Below are 20,688 nucleotides of genomic sequence, written 5' to 3'. Positions count from 1 at the left end.
AATGTAATTTATCGAAATTTGGCATATTTTTTTTTTAATTCAAGTTATTTGAATTTATAAATAAAAAATTTACTTCGTTAACTCGAATATAGGAATACAAATTTTTTAAGAGTAAAAAAAATATTACAATTTATTCGTAATTTAAAAAAAATGCATTAAATAGATGTTATATGACAAATGCTATTTACAAGAAGGCCGTTATTAATGATTATATTTTTGTTGCTTACATGTTATATTTATGTCGAGTACTTCAATAAGACTATAGGAGCGTTGAGCAATGTATATTATATTCGAGTAACTAACAATATTAGGTTATTTGGGTTAAATAGTTTGCATTTAACGAGAAGATTGACGTTCATAAAAGATGTATTTGGTGGTATGGAACCATTTCTAATTAATTTAAAGAGAAATAAAGATAAATTAGTAATATACAACAATCAGTATTGCAAGTACTTAAAAGTTTTACTGAATCCATGGGATTTGCCGAATGATTGCATAACTGAAAAAAGTAATGAAAACTTAAGCTATAATAATTTAGAACGTAATGTAAGTAATTTGTTGAGTCACTATAATTACTCAGGTTTTATAGATAATGAAACAAATTATATGAAAGAGATTCAGAGAAAAAGATTCCAAAATAATATTAATTTGATCAAAAAACTTAGGCATGATTTCAGAATGCTGAAAATTGAGGAATTAGATAATAGCCATTGTGAATATAATATCAGTAATAAATGGAATAATAGTGATAATATTTATAATCGTTTAGCTAATATTTCACTAAATATAAGATACAACAATAAGAATTGCGATGAAAATATTAATTTTAACAAACTATGGGATCTTGGAAGAGTTCTTTGTAAAATTAGCAGAGAAATTTCTTCTAATTGTGACAATTCAAAATACTATTTTGAATTTTTGGCATTTGTATACTATAATTGTATATTTAATTCAAATAAAGGAAACAAAGTAAAAAAATCATTAATTACTAATGAAAATATCAATATAGAATTACTTTTAGAAGTGGTTTCGTGTTATCAATCGATACCAATATTTAAAATAGAGGATAATGAACTATTATTATTAAGTAAATTATGTGAATGGGAATACAACAAACACAAAAATAGTATAATATCTAAAATAGATGTTGATGAAATGAAATTTATTACTAAATTCATTAGAAGTATTAATTATATATTTTTAAATATTGACTTAATTAACGTAAAAACAAAGTTTGATTATAAAATAATTAACACAAAGAATGGTAGTTTAGAGAATGTTAGTAATACAAAAAATTATTTCAATAATAATTATAGTAATGACAATAAACTTCAAATAAAATATTTCAGCAAATTAATAAAGTTATTAAAAATAATATATAATCAAATATTAATTCAATATGATCATATCTCAGAAGAGATAAATGGATTTATTGAATCTGCCAATAAAACAGGACAAAATACAAATAAGTCGTTGATTAATACAAGTAACTCTGATAAAAATAACACATTAATAAATAATAATGAATCTAGTGGTATTAAATTTTCGGATTCATTTAGTTGGAAACAAGTAATAGACAGTATTTTTTATAACAGCCAAAACATATTAATTCGAGAACATATTAATTCAATGCTAATAAATATAGTCTTTGATACAATAGTTCAAGTATTTAATCCATGGATAAGTTTATTTTATCAAACAAGTTTTATTATTAATTCATATTTTAGTATAATTTTGTTCTTATTGATAGTAGCGGCAATATTGGTATGTTTCAACACAATTCCATGCTTTAGAAGTGATAAAGACTCAAAAAAAACGGATGTACTTTGGAAAAAAATAATAAGAATTTATAAAGCAAATGTAATGGTTGTATTGCTGAACTTAATTTTTATATTGGGTGGTTTATTGAGGTATTTGTATCTACCGAACGAAATAGAACTTTCTAATTCTAACATTTCTATTATAAAAGCTGTGAATAAAATTTTAAATATCATATTATGCCCATTTGTAATCAATATCATTACATCTTTTTCAACAATTTTTTCAATTCTTCAGTGGCAATTAATTTGGCTAACTAGCAAGTTCTCGTTTTCGAGCATAATAAATTTATAATGGTAGATCTGGACTATAAATAAACATGCCATAAAAAAATTTATTTTGAATAAATAATAAAGGAAATTGTTATATTTAATTGTCTACTACATTAATATTATCGATAAAATACATGTAAATATAAATAATTAATAATTAATAAAAAAAGAGTGTAATAAATAAATGAAATAATAGAGTTAATAATATTATTATCATTGAATGGATTATTAGATTAAATGTTATCATTTTAATTTATTGGAAAAAAATATTACAATAAATTCCAGTAGGTAAATAAATAGTTATTTAATATATTATTACATTCATTATTTATTAAGGTTTAGTATTAACAATACTAAAAAACAATACCGATAATATATTAATAAATTCAATGAAATGGAAAATATTTATAAATACTAGATAAAAAAAGGCTATATATATATAATTATCATTATTATATAAAGCGATTTACATAACTTAAAAATTATGTATTTAGACTGAAATAGTAATGAATCAAAAAAAAATTATCTTCAGAACACACTAACTTGAATGATAATTCATTTATTTAAATATGGAGATCACAAATTCACGTGAAAAAGTAAATAGTAATGAAACAATACACCCAATAATAGGTAAGGGCCAATGGGATGTAATGAATTATCTAATAAATACTGATAATAATGAGCCTGGCAGTAGTGATAATGGTATTCATATAATCGATAATAATATTTCACCTTTAAATGGTAATTTGGGTATGGATTCATCTGGGAGTAGAAGTGAGAGTAGTTTGGGATTGTCGCCAAAAAGATCAAAATGCATATTGAATGATGATATCGGTATAGTAGAATCAATAGACAACAATAATAATAATAATAATAGTGATAGTAACAATTCTATGTTGAATTCAGCAATAAAATGGAACAATAGTATAAATAGTCAGAATTCAGATAATAATCAAATAATAACACCTCCACCAACGAACCATTCATATCATAAGTATAATAGCATTAATGGATCTTCAACAATATCAACTACACCAAGTAAAAATATTCAAAAGGATGGATTGGATATTGATTTAGATTTGGATGTAGAGATAGATGTTGATGAAGTAGATGAAAATGATATTAATAATAGTAATGATAACGAAGATATTGAAGTCGATTATGATGGAAGTGATCATAATAGTGTAAAAAGGGATTCACTATTTAATAGTAAACAAGGTATATTTTTTATTAAAAAGAATAATACGGGAAATACAGGTATTAATCAACATCAAAATACATCGAAAAATATAAATAATGGAAGTGAATGTTTTGATAACAATAATAGTAATGGTGGTAATAATAGTAGTAATGGTACTTGTAATGGTAGTAGTCAACCCAACGATCAGTACAAGAGTGGATACAAAGGTGTTTCTTGGAATAAAAGAATGCAAAGTTGGCTAGCATTTTGGACAGAGGGTCAAAGAAGAAGAAGTAAAACATTTAATTCTAAAATATATGGTTTTGATGTCGCTAGGAGTGAAGCAATAGCATTTTTGAAAGCTAAACAGAGTGAATTACAAAGCATGGGACAGCTGCACGGTAAAAAATCAATGCATTATTTAAGACAAAATATTGACAACAGTATGCCTTCATTAAAAACAATAAATGGAATATACTTACATGGAAACAAATATAATGTCATTAATAATCAAAATAATGAATTGCTATGTGATATTAAGAATACAAAAGATAGTAATGAAAATAAAACTAACTTATTAGAAAATGAAATTAAAAGTAACATTGAAAATATCAGGAATCGTAATATTAAAAATGGAATTCACCCACTTATAAATGGCCAAGATTTTATTCAAAATATTGAAAACAAAAATATATTACATCAAAAATCTTTATTTTCCACATATGGATATAACGATAACAATTGCAATATTGTAGAAAAATTAGGATTGACAAGAATAAACTATCCAAATATATTATATGATGAGAATATTATTCAAAATAATAAAGTACCAACAACTGCAATAGGGCAATATTATACACTACAAGATCTAAAAGGAGTATCTTCGGTTTCTAATCTCCAGCTTTATAACACAACATCAAACAATGGTAATAGTAATGGTATAGGTAAGTGTGTTGTAAAGAATGATAATAATAATAGTGTAAATAATAAAGTAATTAGTAATATATCACGAAATGTCAATAATAAAATTGAGAAATATGATGATAATGTTAATTTAACACATGGATTATTTAAAACAAATAAAAATATTAGCACTGGTAACGGTATAAATAACAATGATAATATTATACTAAATGGCAATAATAGTTTGATAAATTTAAATAGCGGTGGTGGTATAATGGGAAATATGATTTTGATGAATAATAACAATGGAAGTAATAATAATCATAATAGAAATGTAGGTGCAAATTATAACAATCATGACGCAAATAATGTAATGAGTTCTTCACAACAATCTACAAATATGGAAGGAAATAAAACAAATGCAGCAGCAAAGTCATTATTACAAATAGCATTAAATACAATAAATGATAATAATATTAAAATGAACGAGCTTATAAATAATAATCAGGAAAAAATATCAAATAATGGTGTGAAAAATGATGAAAATGAAATGTGTAGTTACAATACTAAAATGAATATAAATTTATCAAATAATAAGATAAACCATGCAAATATAGTTAACTATTGTGGTGATATTAATAGGGACATAAAAAATGTAATGAATGCTGTATCAAATATTAGGAATGACAACCAATCAATAATAAATAATGAGAATAGCGAGTGTTGGTCAAACATATTTCAATATAATAATTTAGTGAATAATTCAGTAAACTATAATTTAATGAATGCAACAAATTGCAATGGTTGTAATTCAAATAAATTACAGTCAGAATTGAGTAATATAAATGCTAATTTTTTAAATGCAATAAATGTATTAGATAGTGGAAATAATAATATATCAAATGATAATAAGGCTAATGAAGTTAACAGCAGTAATAACAATAATACAAAGTAGATAATAAAACTATTAGTATTTATAATGAATATAATGGTATCAATATTTCAGTAATAATAATAATAATAATAATAATAGTAATAATATTTAAATTACAGTTATTGAAGACACAATTCAAGTTTTCTTCTTAAATCATTTACTTTATCATTTGGAAATATTTCAATTTCAAAATTATTCTCATTTACCTAATACAAGTTAATGAATAACCGTAAATGTGTTAATATAATAACTTACATAATCTGATTGTACCGATGTCAATTCTAAATATATCAGTTTATTTAAGAGTGTATTATAATATAAGGTTAAACCATAATCAGAAAGGCAATGTAATGAAAAATTTGAAGTAATATTCGAAATTTTTTCAGAAAAAAGTGCATTCCTATTCATTAAATTGATCTAAAAAGTTGAAATAAGATAATTAAATGTCTACATATTTATAATACTTACATTGTTAATAATATCATTCGCATCGTTAAAATTAAAAATAAGTTGATTTTTCTTGAATGGTAAATCATAAAATTGGTTTGAAATAAATGATCTATTGTTTTGAATAATTGATATACCTAAATAACAAACAAAATGTTAATAAAGATCATAATAATTAAATGAAATTTTATTCACTAAACTTACCAAATAAAAATAACTTTCTAAGTCTATTAGACCAAGGACCAACTCCAGATAAATCAAGAGAAAATTTGCTTCTTAATAGTAATGAAATCCAATCGTTTAAGGATAATGAAATATTTCTGCATATAAAATTTTTATCACACTTTGTTTTATTTTCAAGGAATTTGGCTCTATTATTACATGATATTTTATTTGAATCAGATACATATACGTGATTATCTAAATAAGTTGATGTAGCATTATAATATTTATTATTTGACAGTAAATTATAAATGAAGCAACTTAAATCAAGACGTAAAGTATCTGTATATCTTCCAATGAAAAAGAGTGTGTCTTCTTTTTTACTCCAAATTGTATTATTAGGGAGAAATAAGGACCTTATAATTATCTCGCTGTTATCAAAATGGTTGACATATGGTATAGTTCCAAGATCTAATGTGTTATTGTGGGTAGAAATTGAATGTATTAGTAATTCATTATTTTCACTTGGTTTACAAATACAATGTAATATTTTAAATATATCAATTTGACTCTTTTTTAATTTATGAGAAATATCTAGATATATATCATTTTTATTTATATCAACATTAAAATTATTGTTATAAGTACTATTAATATCTTTACTGTTATAGTAACAAGGTAGATAGCATTGGATAGTTCCAAAACATAAGACATTGTTATTTTTATTTATATTTTTATTGTTTATATTGTAAATAATATTATTTATGTGATCGTTAAGAGTATTACAAATATATTCTGTTGAATTATTACTGATGTTAATAATATCAGATTCAAATGTTATTTTATCAATATTTGTTTTATATTTAAAATTATCTTTATTATTAGAGTATTGATTTAAATCATAAATAGATTCAGTAATTGTATTGTTAATAATAATCGTTTGTATTTCTCTACTTATTCTTGATTTCAAAATGCATTTCTCATATTCCATTTTGTTGTTATTATAAATAATACTATTGGGAATAGAGTCCCAAATAATTGGACAATCGTCATAATGTATTAATAAATCTATGTTTTTAGTTTTATTATATTCATTCTCACTTTTGTTTAAATTATTTAGTATTATTGCTTTTTTTATGTATTTAATTGTATGATTTAAATCTCTAAATTTATATTTTTTCAATTTAATTCGTTTATCATTAATACAATATACTATAGGCAATATATAATAATCAGAAATATTAGTATTATATTTAATTTTTAATCTTAACTTAACAAATGTAATATTGTTGTTTATACTTGTGTTATTTATGTAATTTAATGCATACTCGGTTTGAATTGTTGGTCTAATACTACTTATATTAGTATTTGAAAGATACTTGTTCAATATAAGTTCAATATCATTTCTCCAATATTCATGACACGAGTATGTATTGTTTATATCTTTATATTCAAATCTCTTGATATAATCTGGTAAATTTTCAAAATTATTAAATATATTATTACTTGTTATATTTACATTAATAGTATTGTTATCCCTTTCATCATTAGTTTCTAAAAATATGCTAGTGTTGTTAAATAATCTTTTGTATTGAATGAGATTAATATAATACAAGGTTGTGGATAGTACTGTTGTTACTATTAATGTTCCATATTTAACTATGATGGACATGTATTAAGTATTTATCTTATATGGAATACTTTAAGTGAAATAAAGATATTAACAAACAGTTTAAATGTATTACAGAACCAATAATGTTTGACACTTGGTAAGACGAAAAAAGTATTATTATTATTATTATATAGTATTTAATAAATATTTCGTTATGATTATTCTTGGTGTCAAAATCTCAAATTTTGCAATTTGTGGGATAAACATTTGTGTATGGTACCACAATTTGGCGGGTTTATAATATTTTAATCGTACAAATAGTACTGCGAAAATAAGAAAGAAAAAGAAAAATACACAACTGTCAAATGATATATTTACATGAGTGACTTAATTACTATAAAAAAAAGGTTGAAGGAGTTGAAAAAAAACACAGATGAATACAAAAAGTTACAGAATAAATTGAAGAAGGAAAGAAATAAATCAAATAAAAAAAATAAATTAAATAATGTGAATAATAACGTTAAAATCAATGATAATGATAATAATAATAGCTTAAATCCTGAAAATGATACAGTGGAGTATAATGTGGAGGACAGCGTTGAGTTAAAATTGGTTTTTCCAGATGCATACAAATATTTGAGTGGTTTGGAATATAATAACGAAATAAGGAACAAAAATGACACAAATAGTGATGAAAAATTGATTATGAATAACAATAATGATAAGGTAGAAGATTATAGCGAATTAAATATGGCTACATTGATGGAAGATGAAGATTATGAAAATGAAATGGTAAAAAACGAGATAAAAAATAAAAACTCAATAAAAAGTTTTAAAAGTAAAAATAATGGTATATTAGGTAAGATAACAATAAAAGATTTAAAAGAAAAATCAAACAATCCAGAATTAGTTGAAATATGGGATACAACTGCAAGTGACCCTGAATTATTGGTATTTTTAAAATGTCTTCAAGGATCTGTAAAAGTGCCTCTACATTGGAATTCAAAAAGAAGGTATTTGCAAGGAAAAAGAGGTTTAGAACGTCCACCATACAAATTACCAAGTTATATAGAAGAAACAAACATAGCCGAAATAAGAGCATTACTATTGGAAGAAGAAAGTAGAATGACAATGAAACAAAAACAGAGAAGAAAAATACGTCCAAAATTAAATAGAATGGATATTGACTATCAGGTATTGCATGATGCATTTTTCATTTATTCAACAAAACCAACACTAACTCAAATAGGCGAGTTGTATTATGAAGGTAAAGAATATGAATTTAGGAATAAAAATATACGCCCTGGTAAACTATCGCAGCGTTTAAAAGATGCACTGGGAATGCAACCAAATTGGCCACCTCCGTGGCTGATTAAAATGCAAAAACACGGTCCTCCCCCATCTTATCCATATTTAAGAATACCTGGAGTCAACTCACAAATACCCAATGGTTGTCAGTTTGGATTTAAGCCAGGCGACTGGGGTAAACCACCAATAGATGATGATGGAAAACCCATATGGGGTTTATTGCCACCTATTGATGATGAAATAAATGAAACTGAAAATAGGATTAATGTTGAAAATTTAAGTGTTACATTTAGTATTGGTATCGCTAATAACAATAACAAAAACTTACTTGGTTATTGGGGTGAGACAGATGATTATACAAGTCACAATATTAATGAAACTGAAAATGAAAAAGACAACACTAATATTGGAAATAAAAGTCATGATTCAAATTTTAATAACAATAATGTTACCAATAATAGTAGTAACAATGATGGCAGTGATTTGCCCAATGAAAACAATGTTACTGCAGAGCAATCAATTAAATCAAATATTCCAAAAATAGTCAACCCGTTTCTTTTTAATAGTAACATTAACGTTGATTTAGATAAAGAAAGATGTGACAATGATAAATCAAAATTTTACACAATAATTGAACAAAGTGAAGTTGCTATTGACAACTCTATTTTCCCCTCTTCTCACAGATATAATATTAAGTGAACTATATCTTATTTAAGATATTCTATAAGAGTTTTCAAAAAACGAAAATAGTCAAAACATAGGAATGAACATTCGTAGATGAATTATATTATTAAATATTAAAGACGTGTAAATTTAGGAAAAATAAAAAATAAAACCTAATAAGAATTCAATCAATTTGTTTTAAAATTTCGATCTCTTTTTTTAGTTCTCTTACTTTTTCCTTTTTTTCAAGAAAAGATGCAATGTTGTTAATGATGGTAATAATAACTTTTATACATTCATCATAGATTTTCTCCAAATTTACACTTGAACTTGTGGCAATTTGATCAATACTGTTTCGGGAAAGAAATCCAGGTATTTTATCCACCTCTTCTAAAAACTTTTGGCCAACTAGAGAAATCCATAATTCAGATAGTAATTCAGTTAGTTCTTCTAGATCAAGACCTTTAAGGCCATCTTCTAAGAATAAACTACATTTCTCAATAAGGATATTAAACAGGTTTTTATTAGAAGCAGAAATATTATTACATGATTCTTTAAAATTTTCAACTTGTTTGATTTTTTCACACACTAATTTATCGTTTCCACTGGTAAAATGACATGGAGCATGTGGTTGAGTGCATTGATAAAAACCTGAAGATGAATAGACGTAGACTCTTTCAGTATTTGGGCCTTTGGAACTCACACCGATTCTTCCACTCGGCTGTTGCAAAATCTTTAAATTAGGATATTTACCTTTACTAGGTTTATGACCACCAGGAGTGGAATCTTGATTTGAAGTATATGATTTAGTTCTGCTACTACTACTACTTCTACTCCTGGATCTGGTTCTACTTCTAGATCTGCCTTGACTCTTTTTTTCACATTTTTTTCTTCCCCTACTCTCAACTTTTCTACAACTTGCTTCATTATTAGAAGGGTTAGAAGTGCTAGGTTGTTCTGATGATCCAGGAATTTCTGCCATAGAGATTTCAAAGATAGACGTATTTTTACGAATATTATCGCCAATTACATTGCAATATCTATATTGTATAACTGGAATGATAAGTAGGTATGTAATGTTTACATTAAAAGCAATATTAAATAGATTCATGATTAATTTCAACTTAAATAGAGAATTCAATTAAACGGAACAAAAGATGCAAATTCCCAAAGAATTTACATTAAACCATAAAACATTCCACTTTTTATCGATTCATGTAAAAATTTCAAGTATATTAGTATTTACACATTAAATTTACCTTAAAATGAAACCACAAAGCTTAAATAAAGAAATAAACATCAATAGAATAAATACAATTATAATTGAATAATATCAGTTTTCACTAAAAATATTCACGTTTCATCGTAAAACATCAACATTAATAATATATTTAAAAGAAAGCATGTATGCAGGAAAATAGATATTATGATTTCTCCCCATATCATAAAGGAATATGCTAAATAAACATTTAAATTTAATTAACGATGCTTTTGTAAGTTATATTTCACTTCCCCTCATTAATTAATGTTAATTTAGTTTGACGATAAAAGTATAATTAGCTACACTTAGGCGGGTAGATATTTTAATAACTTGATTGAGATTAGAATGTTTTATTCATATCCCTTCGCTTTTTTTTTCTTCCGCTTTGTAAGTGCAAAGATAAAGTGTGTAGAAGTAGGTACTACCTTAATGTTGCTACTTTTAATATCAATGTGGTGTTATCATGTATCCAAAATAGTCTCTCGATTACTACTTGTAGAATTTTATAAACTGTTTAATTGATTTTTTTTTTCATAACAATCTTAAAACTTGGGAAATATTTATATTTAATACTTAAGACAATAAAAAATGATGTAGATATATACTTTCAAGTTGATTCTTCAAAAAAAAAGTGTACTTCGCATTTCTGAGAAATGTGTATTGCACAAGTAAACGTAGATTTCTTATGGTTTATTTTTTCATTAGATATTTGTGTTTTTTATTTTCATATCACAAAAAAAAGTTTTATATGTTGACTTGGTTTGTATATTTGCAATAGTAGAAATTTTTTTCCTTATTTTTGACTAAAAATTAATAAGCGGAAAGTGGGATGTGTGAAATTAAAAGTAGACAGTAAAGTGGAGGTAACCAAAATAATTATTAATAAAAAAAAAATAAAAAAAGGCAAAAAGTTAAATATAATTTAAAATAATAAAATTGGAAAAATAAACACGTATATATTGAAATGTGAGGAATTAATTGGTTGTTAGAGAATTAAGTGAAAAAATAGGCTTGAAGATAAAAAATAACATCAAAATAAGTCTATAGTTTTAATGAGAGATTAAATAGTATATGTACTTAAAAAATATTATAGTAAAAGTCTAGACTAAACTTGCGATAAAATAATATTAAATTGAGTTAAAAATAGCTTATAAAATAATATAGAGTTGAATGTTATTGAGTAATATGTTGGTGTAAAATTACATTGTAAACAAAAAATAATATTGACATTTAAATAAGATGATCTTTGATGAAATAAATTCAAATAGGAATAATGATAAATTAGAATTAAATAGCCGTAAGAATGTACAATTGGATGATGAATTACTATTTTGGATGAATATTGAGGACGAATATTTTAGTAAAGTGGATAGTAAACTCAAAGAGATATTAAAATTTCATATAAATTCTTCAGAGTACATACTAAAGGCAATAAATGAAATACTGAATAATGAAAAGAATATATTAACAGACAATTTTAGTTATCATGATTCATCTTATTTAATATTTAATGGTGGATTGGATGAATGGAACAAGGTAAATTGCAATTTGAATGGTGACGGATATGGGTTGTATGACAATAATGATACTTTATATATAAACAATGATCATGGTTCAAGTATCAATTATAATAACGATATTAAAATAGACGATAAAATTAAATACGACAACAATAATAATTCTAGGAAAATAAAAAATATAAGATTGACATTAAGTATCCCACCACTATATAAACCTAGTGATTTTCCAAAAGAACTAAATCACTGTAATAATGTTAGAGATATATTATTAACTTTATTTAGATTGCATTGTTTGAATAAATACACACCATCAAACAGTAATAAAAATTTACGTAATGTAAACGACAAGGTAAATGAATTATTGTACAGAGAAAATACTGAATTTGATAAGAATAAGTCTTTTAATTATATTTGTATTTTACCAGATATTATTACAGGACCGAATATAACATTTTGTTGCAGTGATGATACTAAAGATGAAAATGTATATAATTTCAATGACATATCTGACAATTGGATATTTAATATTAATAATTCAAAATTAAATTTATATTTAAGAAAAAGATTACTGGATACAAGCAATATACAATTCAGCGACATAAAAGATGACTTTATTACAAATCACACCAAAGATTATTGTGATGAAGACAACATTTACCAGAACAATGATTTAAACAAGAAAAAGAATCTAGATTGCGACAATGTTACTATTTTTAGCAGTAATATAGTTAAAACTATAATAGGGTCTGAGGAATACATAAAAAATGATAAAGGGTTTATCATAGATGAAAATAAATTAATATCGGTAATAGATGATACAAATTTGGAATCAGATTCTGGTAATGTTGATTCAAACAACAAGATCATTTGTGATAATAAAGGTGGAGAAAGAATTAAAAAACTAAAAAGTTTTGGTGATTTTTTTCAAGACAATATAAATATATCTCCAAATATGGATAATATGTTATTAGACAATAAAAATGAATTGAATAAAAGTGTATACACAAATAATAATTTGAACTCAATAATGAACTCTAATAACAAGATAAACTTTGTGTCAAGCAGCTCAAATTATTTCAATTATGATGATTATAATATGATTAAACCTAATGAAACAAGAAATATATATTATTTAAATCGTATAAATAATATAAGTTTGGAGGACATATCTAAATCACTAATTAAACGTTTGGAAGAAATATCCATGAAAAAAATAAAGTTGTTTAAAGTTATACTTGATAGAATTGAAAATGAGAGACAGATAGACATTGATTACTGGTTAAAAAAGGAATACGAGTTAAATAGTTATTATAGAGTTAAACAATGCGAATTAAATAATTATAATTATACATTAGAAAAACAGTCTAAAGATCTTGAAATATACAGATTGGGTTGTATTGAATCAAAATATTTACCTAATGAATGGCAAGAAACTGCAGTATGTTCTATTTGTGGTAATGATACAGATTGGGATGAAGATCCCATCTATTTTTGCGATGGTTGCTATCAGCCTGCTCATCATTCATGTGTAAATCCAAAACAACCATTTAAATATAATTCAACAAGAATGTTGAATGTTATTGAAAGAGAAAAAAAGTGCCAACAAGGAGATTTCAATAGTGAAAATTTGAATTTAAAAAATAAAACTGAACAAGATGATGATGATCAATGGTGGTTATGCGATTCCTGTTTAACTATTAAATCTGAATTATTGGATCATCGTTATTTATTTTTCTTATTAATTAGAATGATAAGTGGTCCTAGAAATTCAGAGTCTTATAAACAGTCACGTGAATATATACAAAAAAACGTTGATTTGTTTTTATCTCAATTAGTTAATTATAATGTCTTATCTATTAATGTTGTTACTAATAATAATAAAAATATTGAAAATAATGATAAAATTGTATTTCCATGGATAAATAGCTGGAAATTTCCATTAATATCTGAAAACAATTCATTTTGCGAAAATGATGATGGTGAGTATAATACTAATGCTAGTAATTTAACATCTGAAAGAAGAAAGGGAAGACCTAGGAAGACCCCATCAATAACACCAAGTAAACCTAAAAATAATTTCCATTATTTCACATTTGAATTTGATAATTATTGCAATAAAAAAGATGAATATAGTGCCGAGAGTAATTTGTATTTATTTAATGATTGGATTCCTAGTATCGAAATTCCATATAATTTAGCAGACTTGGATTTATTTAATAAGCAAATATTTAATCCGATAAAGTGGTATACAGAATTGAATAATAAAAAAAAAATGAATCAAACGCCTCCTCCTATATATATTATGACAGACAATGACAATTTTCAAGATAAAATTGATATAAATGATGATAAATTAATTAGAAATAATAATAACAATAATAATAATTTATTTGATGTATATAAAAACGATGGTGTTATTATAGAAAAGTTAATAGAAAAGAGGATAATAGAATATGATAGCATAGACAATAAGTATAAAATACACGTTAAAGTGCCAATTTGTCAATTATGTGGTTACGACTCATATTCCAGAGGTGGTGGTATAATGAAGAAGACTGTGGACGGATATTGGTCTCATATTAGATGTGCACTAAGCAATAATAGCGTTTTAAGTAATGATGGTAATTATGTTAGAATTAAAATAGATTTGCACAGAAATAAAATAAAATGTGAAGGTTGTAACAAAATTGACAGTTCACCTGTACTTTGTCATAATAACGAGTGTTCTAAATATTATCATATTAATTGTGCATCTTCAATTAAAGAATGTATTGTTGATTGGGAAAGTAACAAACCAATATTTTATTGTCCAGAACATGCTAGTTATATCGCTCCAACATTATTATTAAGGAAATATCAACTAAGTAATTTTAATAAGTGGTTTTATGATAAGTATTACAATAATAGTTTAAAATATAGACATAGCGTTGTTAAAATGGACATTAGTAATTTTAATGATGCTTCAGTAACTAATAATTATAAATATAAATATAACGAAGGTGACAAATTATCAATATTTAGTAATGTATTTAATTTACCTATCATCATAAGACAAACATTTTTGGCAGATTTAAGAGACGATACTCAAACAGTTATATTCTTAACTAAATTGCTTAAGGTATTATACAACAATAATAATAATAATAATAATACTTTAGATTCCAGTAATATTAATCCTAATACAAATATTGAAATTAATAATAAGTGTAAAAGCGATATAAATGAATCACTATTTAATAGTTTTTCTAAATTTCATTTATATTTACCAGAGTTGGTTTATGTACAATCAATAGATACTGTAATATCTAGACTAACCACTCCATGGTCAGGGGATGTGAATTTTTGGTTAAAAACATTAAACAACAATATATTAAACACTTTGGGAATAAACAATATATATAATATTAATCAATATAAATATATAGATAATTCTAGACTAATAATTACTTGTACATTTAACATCATGGAATTATTACTAAATAGATTAATTAATCCATATGAAATTCGACTAATTACATTGATTATTGCATCTAAAATGGGCTTTGGACCTTGGTTTTCGTTGTTTTATTATTGGAAATTTATACCACTAACATTTTATTATAATATTATTAAAAATAGTGATTTATCTATGCTGGAACCTACTTCTAGTTATAGTATAAATAATTCAATGCAAAATCATGATCATAACATTAATAGTTGCAACATTCTTTCAGCTTTGGATCATAAAAATGTAAATTATCATCTTCATTTATTTGGATTAAAGTATTTGAGTATTGAAAAGTTAAATCCAAGTGAAGCGTGCTTGAAATCAATAAATTCATGTTATAGCATAATAAGTAAAAATTGGAACTATTGTTGTCAAATATGCAATTCCGTATATCCAATATTTAATGAAAACATACAGTTTAGTAATGTAAGTAACTGCCACTTATATAAATGTCAAATATGTAATGTAGTAATATGTTTTCATTGCAATAATTTTTATAATATAATTTCTATTCAAAATCATAATAATGGTTTTACATGTGAAAGGTGTTTCTATTTTAGAAGCAAAGATTACTTTAATGTTGTTACAGATAGTTGTTGCTGCTTGTGTTCTAGATTTGATAATATATTAATTAGAATTCAAAAAGGTACTTACATTGATTTTAGAAACATTAAATCAAGAAAAACGTTACTTTCAGATGGAAGCATATATTTAGATGAACAATACAAATTGATAGATGATGTTTGGGTACATCCATTATGTATTGAATGGCTAACTTCATATTCAAAAAACCAATCAAGTTTGATATATAATATTATTTCGTTAGAAAAAAAATATTTTAATAATTTATGTAAATATTGTGGATTAAATAGTGGTATTGCTATTAAATGCTCTCACAATTCATGTAATACATATTTTCATGTTTCGTGTGGCAAGTCAATTGGCTGTAAATTCGACTATAGCAAATATAAAAATAAACAATATGATCAGTTTGGTAATACAAATATTTATAGTGGTAGTTATAACAATAATAACAACAATTATTGTTATCAACAACAATATAGAAGATCCTGGTGTTTATTTCACAATCAATATAATAACAATAGTATTATACATAATAACAATTCCAATGATAATAATAATTCCAATCAACATGATCTCAACAATAATTATCACAATAACAAAAATTATATTGGAATTACAAGCTCGGGTTCACAAGATGTAGTATTGTTAAGAACATTATTTAATAGTATAATTGAAAACCATAAAAAAATTAACAATAACAACTTAGATAATTCATGTTATTATTCAACAAGTCAAAACGATAATACACTATTAAAAATAAGCTTATTGAACTATTATGGCTTAAGTATATTTGAAGATTACAATAAGAATAATAAAAATTCAAATCTAAACAACATTGGCGTATACAATAGTTTGCTATTTTCAAACGATTTTCAATTAAAAAATAATAATATTAATTATCAATGTGGTCATGATATATTGTATATTAGTAAGTGGGATGATCTAATTCAAATACTTTGTTATGATGTGATAACGAGATTTATATATGGTGTTGGTCTTCCAAAACAAAAACATATTAATTCATCAGTGAATCGCAATTTAAACCAAAATAAAAAAAAACTGTCATGTAATAATAATCAAAAACAAAACGTTAATGAAATTACTAAAAACAATGATATTAGTAATAATATGTGTATAGCTTGCGATAAACTATATAAAAGGGATTGGTCACTATTGTATTTAGACTGGATATATTGCGATACATGTAATAATTGGTTTCATTGGTGCTGTTTAGGTTTAAACAAGGGCAATATTCCAAAAGATAACGAACCATATAAATGCATATTTTGCTCTGGATTTAAGAAAACAAGAGGTAGAAAAAGGAAAACATTAATTAATCCTCTTGAATTAAACGTTGCTAATGTTTCATCTTATAATAACCAACACAAAATATCACATTCAAATTCGAATACTAATTTATATATTGATGAATCAAAAAATATGTTATTTCCACATTCAATTTCACAAAATCAAATGATTGAAAGTAATTTATCATCAATAACAAATGAAAGTGACCTAAATAACAATATTATTAGTAATATTAATTACAATAGCTACAAGTATACTGAAGGACCACATACACAGCCACAATTAGTTACTAATATTGGCATTAATGATAACAAAGAAATGGAGTTTTATACCAACAATCGTAGTGGTGACATGTTAACATCAGAAAATCGTGTATCTGTATGCGATTCAATTAAATATTCTTCTCAATCACAGCCTTCATTACCATCTCCATCATCTTCATCATCATCATACTCTTCATCATTTTCATCTCCATCTAGATCTTCATTTGCTTCAGAAAGCAGCTAAAATTATAACTCTTCAATTTGCTTAGACAAATCAGGGGCGAGAAAAATAAAGGGTGAACTGAACAATAATAAAGGCAGGAGGTGAATTAAACATGATTAAAAAAAATTGGATCGAAGTAGTATAAAATATCCGGTTAATTATTGTTTTGGTAAAAGAATAAAATTAATTAATTGTAGCAAGACATCGCTATTTTTTCTTTATATAATTCATTTGATGATAAATTGAGAAAAAAAGAGAATAATAGATATGTGATATAGTAACGATAATTAATTTGTATGATAATATAAAAGCAACAATACTACCTTCTTACCAAACAATCTTCAGCAATATTAATCTTTTCCTTGAGCCTTTGAGCTTCGTTTTCAATTGATTGCAGAGTTAAGTGATGCATATTCAAGATTTTAACTATTTCATTTAAAGGTGAGGGATACATTCTTTCATGTAAATTATTCAGTTGAGACATTAATGTATCTACTTGTGACTCAATATCCTGCAATTCTGAGTTTAATGCATTTGCTCTTGCAGCTGACATCCTCATGCTTTGATTTGATTTAGAGTTCATTGTTATATTTAAGTTATCACTATTATTACTACTACCAATATCTGGGTTATTACTGAGGGAGTTCTCTAACTTCTTTGAGAATGATTCCTCTATTATTCTTAATGTATTAGATAAACTGTTTTGTTGTTGTGCTATTTGATCTATTCTCCTGTCCATATTCTCTTGTTTAAGTTTTATCTCATCTTGGTCGGATTTAATGGAGTACAATTTGGTTGTGTACAATATTATGGTTTTATCTACTTCCAGAACATCTGATGCTGCCTTATTAAACATCTTAATTTGACGTGCCAATCTATTCTCCCATGATTTTAAAACATCCTCCACTCTTTCATGCTGATGGGATATTGCTGTATCTAATTTATTTGGTTCTGTATTGTTATTCCCAAATCCTGAGATTGTATTTGCACTCGTGTTATTTGTCATATTTTCCCCAGTTGAACCGAATAAATTATTTGATGTTGTTGTAACTTTTCCAGATATAGATGACGAATTTGTAGGAAATAGTGAACTTGAACTAGATAAACCTGTATTTGATGTCAAATTACCTGATCCAAATATAGATGTTGATGCAGGAGTTGTTACTAACTGTTGTCCAGTTACTGTAGCAGCCGTTGTTCCACCAGAAGTTCCTGATAATAATGAACCTCCATTATTTACAGTAGAACCAAATAAAGATAAACCTGTATTTGAATTTGAACCGTTTGTAGTCGAGTTTGTAGTTAATCCAGTATTATTAGTGCTGTTATTGTTTGTAGAGCTAAATAATGAAAAGCCACCAGTATTTACTGGATTTGTACCAGAAACAGTTGAAGAGCCAAATAATGAAGAGGATGTAGTTGCTGAAGTTCCAGTCGAATTACCAAACAAAGATATTGAAGTAGAGGAAGATTTCAATGATGGAATTGAAGTTGAGAATAGAGAAGAATTATTATTTGTAGCTGAAGGAGCAGTAGCTGCATTACTTGCTGATGATCCAAAGAGTGAACTTGTTGTATTACCTAGTACTGAACTAGTGCCAAAAATTGAGTTATTAGGAGTAGAAGATGCTGTTCCTAATAGGCCATTTGTATTGCTGTTATTGATATTATTTGTATTAGATCCAAACAAAAGCGAAGCACCTGTGTTTGAAGACGATAATCCAGTACTATTATTATTTGTATTTGTGTTTAAACCAAAACCTAATGTTGAATTATTATTATTAATGTTACTAGATGATGTGTTATTACTTCCAAATAAATTGGATGAAGTTGAAGCACTGCCGTTATTTTTATTATTAATAGATGAAGTAATACTGCCACCAAATAATGAGTTATTTAACCCCGTTCCAAATAAACCAGCACTATTACTGTTATTATTGCTATTATTCGCATTATTGTTATTAGAGCTAAACAATCCACCAATTGATACTCCTTGGTTTAGTAAATTGTTATTGTTACCTACACTCCCAAATCCTGTAGTTCCTGCAGTACCTGCAGAATTATTACTTGAAAGTGACCCAAATAAACCTAAATTATTCCCTGTATTTTGTGTCGCATTATTGACAAATATGCTACCTTTGTTATCATTATTATTATTATTATTATTATTATTATTATTATTATTATTGTTATTGATTGAACCAAAGTTTCCAAATAGTGAATTTGTATTGCCACTTGTAGTGTTCCCAAACAAAGATCCAGCTGATGAGGGATTAGTTGACCCAAACATTACTAATTATTTTATTTAAACAAATTAGTTATAATGATACTCACAGTTCTTATTTTGTTAGTGAAATTACAAATATATTATATATAATAATAATAACAATGATGATAATAATAATAAGTAAACAAATATATAAATATAATGTTAATAATTAGATTACAACATATAGTTTATTAATGTTTTATCTTAACTATAAATCAAAAAAAACTAGTTGTAGCTAAAATAACAACAGTTACACACTTGCTTTCTTCCGTTACAATATTTTTAATTTATATTTAAAGAAATAATTTTTTTGGCGCCATTACCCTTTCAATGCTTTTTTATTTGATAAATATGTTGTCTCGTAAAATAAAAATATAATCCCGCCGTCCCGAAATTAAAAATAAGCATGTAAAAAAGCAGATTAAATTTATCTTGTATAAATAAAATAAAGAATTAAAAAAAGACAAATAAAT

The 20,688-nt window shown here is 25.1% G+C and overlaps 7 protein-coding genes across 7 annotated transcripts; 4 read left to right on the top strand and 3 right to left on the bottom strand.

The window, feature by feature from the left end:
* Positions 1 to 177: 177 nt before the first annotated feature.
* Positions 178 to 2,112, top strand: FG379_002169 (uncharacterized protein; the record flags this gene model as incomplete). The annotated part of the gene is made up of 1 exon (XM_067328038.1): positions 178 to 2,112. The coding sequence occupies one exon, from the start codon at positions 178 to 180 to the stop codon at positions 2,110 to 2,112; it is 1,935 nt and encodes a 644-aa protein (XP_067183577.1).
* Positions 2,113 to 2,659: 547 nt separating this feature from the next.
* Positions 2,660 to 5,128, top strand: FG379_002168 (uncharacterized protein; the record flags this gene model as incomplete). Its single annotated transcript, XM_067328037.1, has 1 exon — positions 2,660 to 5,128. The coding sequence occupies one exon, from the start codon at positions 2,660 to 2,662 to the stop codon at positions 5,126 to 5,128; it is 2,469 nt and encodes an 822-aa protein (XP_067183576.1).
* Positions 5,129 to 5,323: 195 nt separating this feature from the next.
* Positions 5,324 to 7,388, bottom strand: FG379_002167 (uncharacterized protein; the record flags this gene model as incomplete). Its single annotated transcript, XM_067328036.1, has 3 exons — positions 5,324 to 5,524; positions 5,576 to 5,691; positions 5,759 to 7,388. 3 exons carry the CDS (start codon positions 7,386 to 7,388, stop codon positions 5,324 to 5,326), a joined length of 1,947 nt encoding a protein of 648 aa, XP_067183575.1.
* A 318-nt stretch (positions 7,389 to 7,706) lies between these two features.
* Positions 7,707 to 9,335, top strand: FG379_002166 (Cus1p U2 snRNP; the record flags this gene model as incomplete). Its single annotated transcript, XM_067328035.1, has 1 exon — positions 7,707 to 9,335. The coding sequence occupies one exon, from the start codon at positions 7,707 to 7,709 to the stop codon at positions 9,333 to 9,335; it is 1,629 nt and encodes a 542-aa protein (XP_067183574.1).
* A 148-nt stretch (positions 9,336 to 9,483) lies between these two features.
* Positions 9,484 to 10,410, bottom strand: FG379_002165 (uncharacterized protein; the record flags this gene model as incomplete). Its single annotated transcript, XM_067328034.1, has 1 exon — positions 9,484 to 10,410. The coding sequence occupies one exon, from the start codon at positions 10,408 to 10,410 to the stop codon at positions 9,484 to 9,486; it is 927 nt and encodes a 308-aa protein (XP_067183573.1).
* Positions 10,411 to 11,799: 1,389 nt separating this feature from the next.
* Positions 11,800 to 17,967, top strand: FG379_002162 (uncharacterized protein; the record flags this gene model as incomplete). Its single annotated transcript, XM_067328031.1, has 1 exon — positions 11,800 to 17,967. One exon carries the CDS (start codon positions 11,800 to 11,802, stop codon positions 17,965 to 17,967), a length of 6,168 nt encoding a protein of 2,055 aa, XP_067183570.1.
* A 298-nt stretch (positions 17,968 to 18,265) lies between these two features.
* FG379_002161 (uncharacterized protein) lies at positions 18,266 to 20,236 on the bottom strand (the record flags this gene model as incomplete). Its single annotated transcript, XM_067328030.1, has 1 exon — positions 18,266 to 20,236. One exon carries the CDS (start codon positions 20,234 to 20,236, stop codon positions 18,266 to 18,268), a length of 1,971 nt encoding a protein of 656 aa, XP_067183569.1.
* Positions 20,237 to 20,688: the final 452 nt, after the last annotated feature.

Source organism: Cryptosporidium bovis (assembly GCF_009768925.1).
Source record: "Cryptosporidium bovis isolate 45015 chromosome Unknown contig_3, whole genome shotgun sequence".
In the NCBI taxonomy this organism is placed as follows: domain Eukaryota; phylum Apicomplexa; class Conoidasida; order Eucoccidiorida; family Cryptosporidiidae; genus Cryptosporidium; species Cryptosporidium bovis.
The sequence above is the reverse complement of the archived record's forward strand: the minus strand, read 5'-3'. Positions and strand labels throughout refer to the sequence as shown.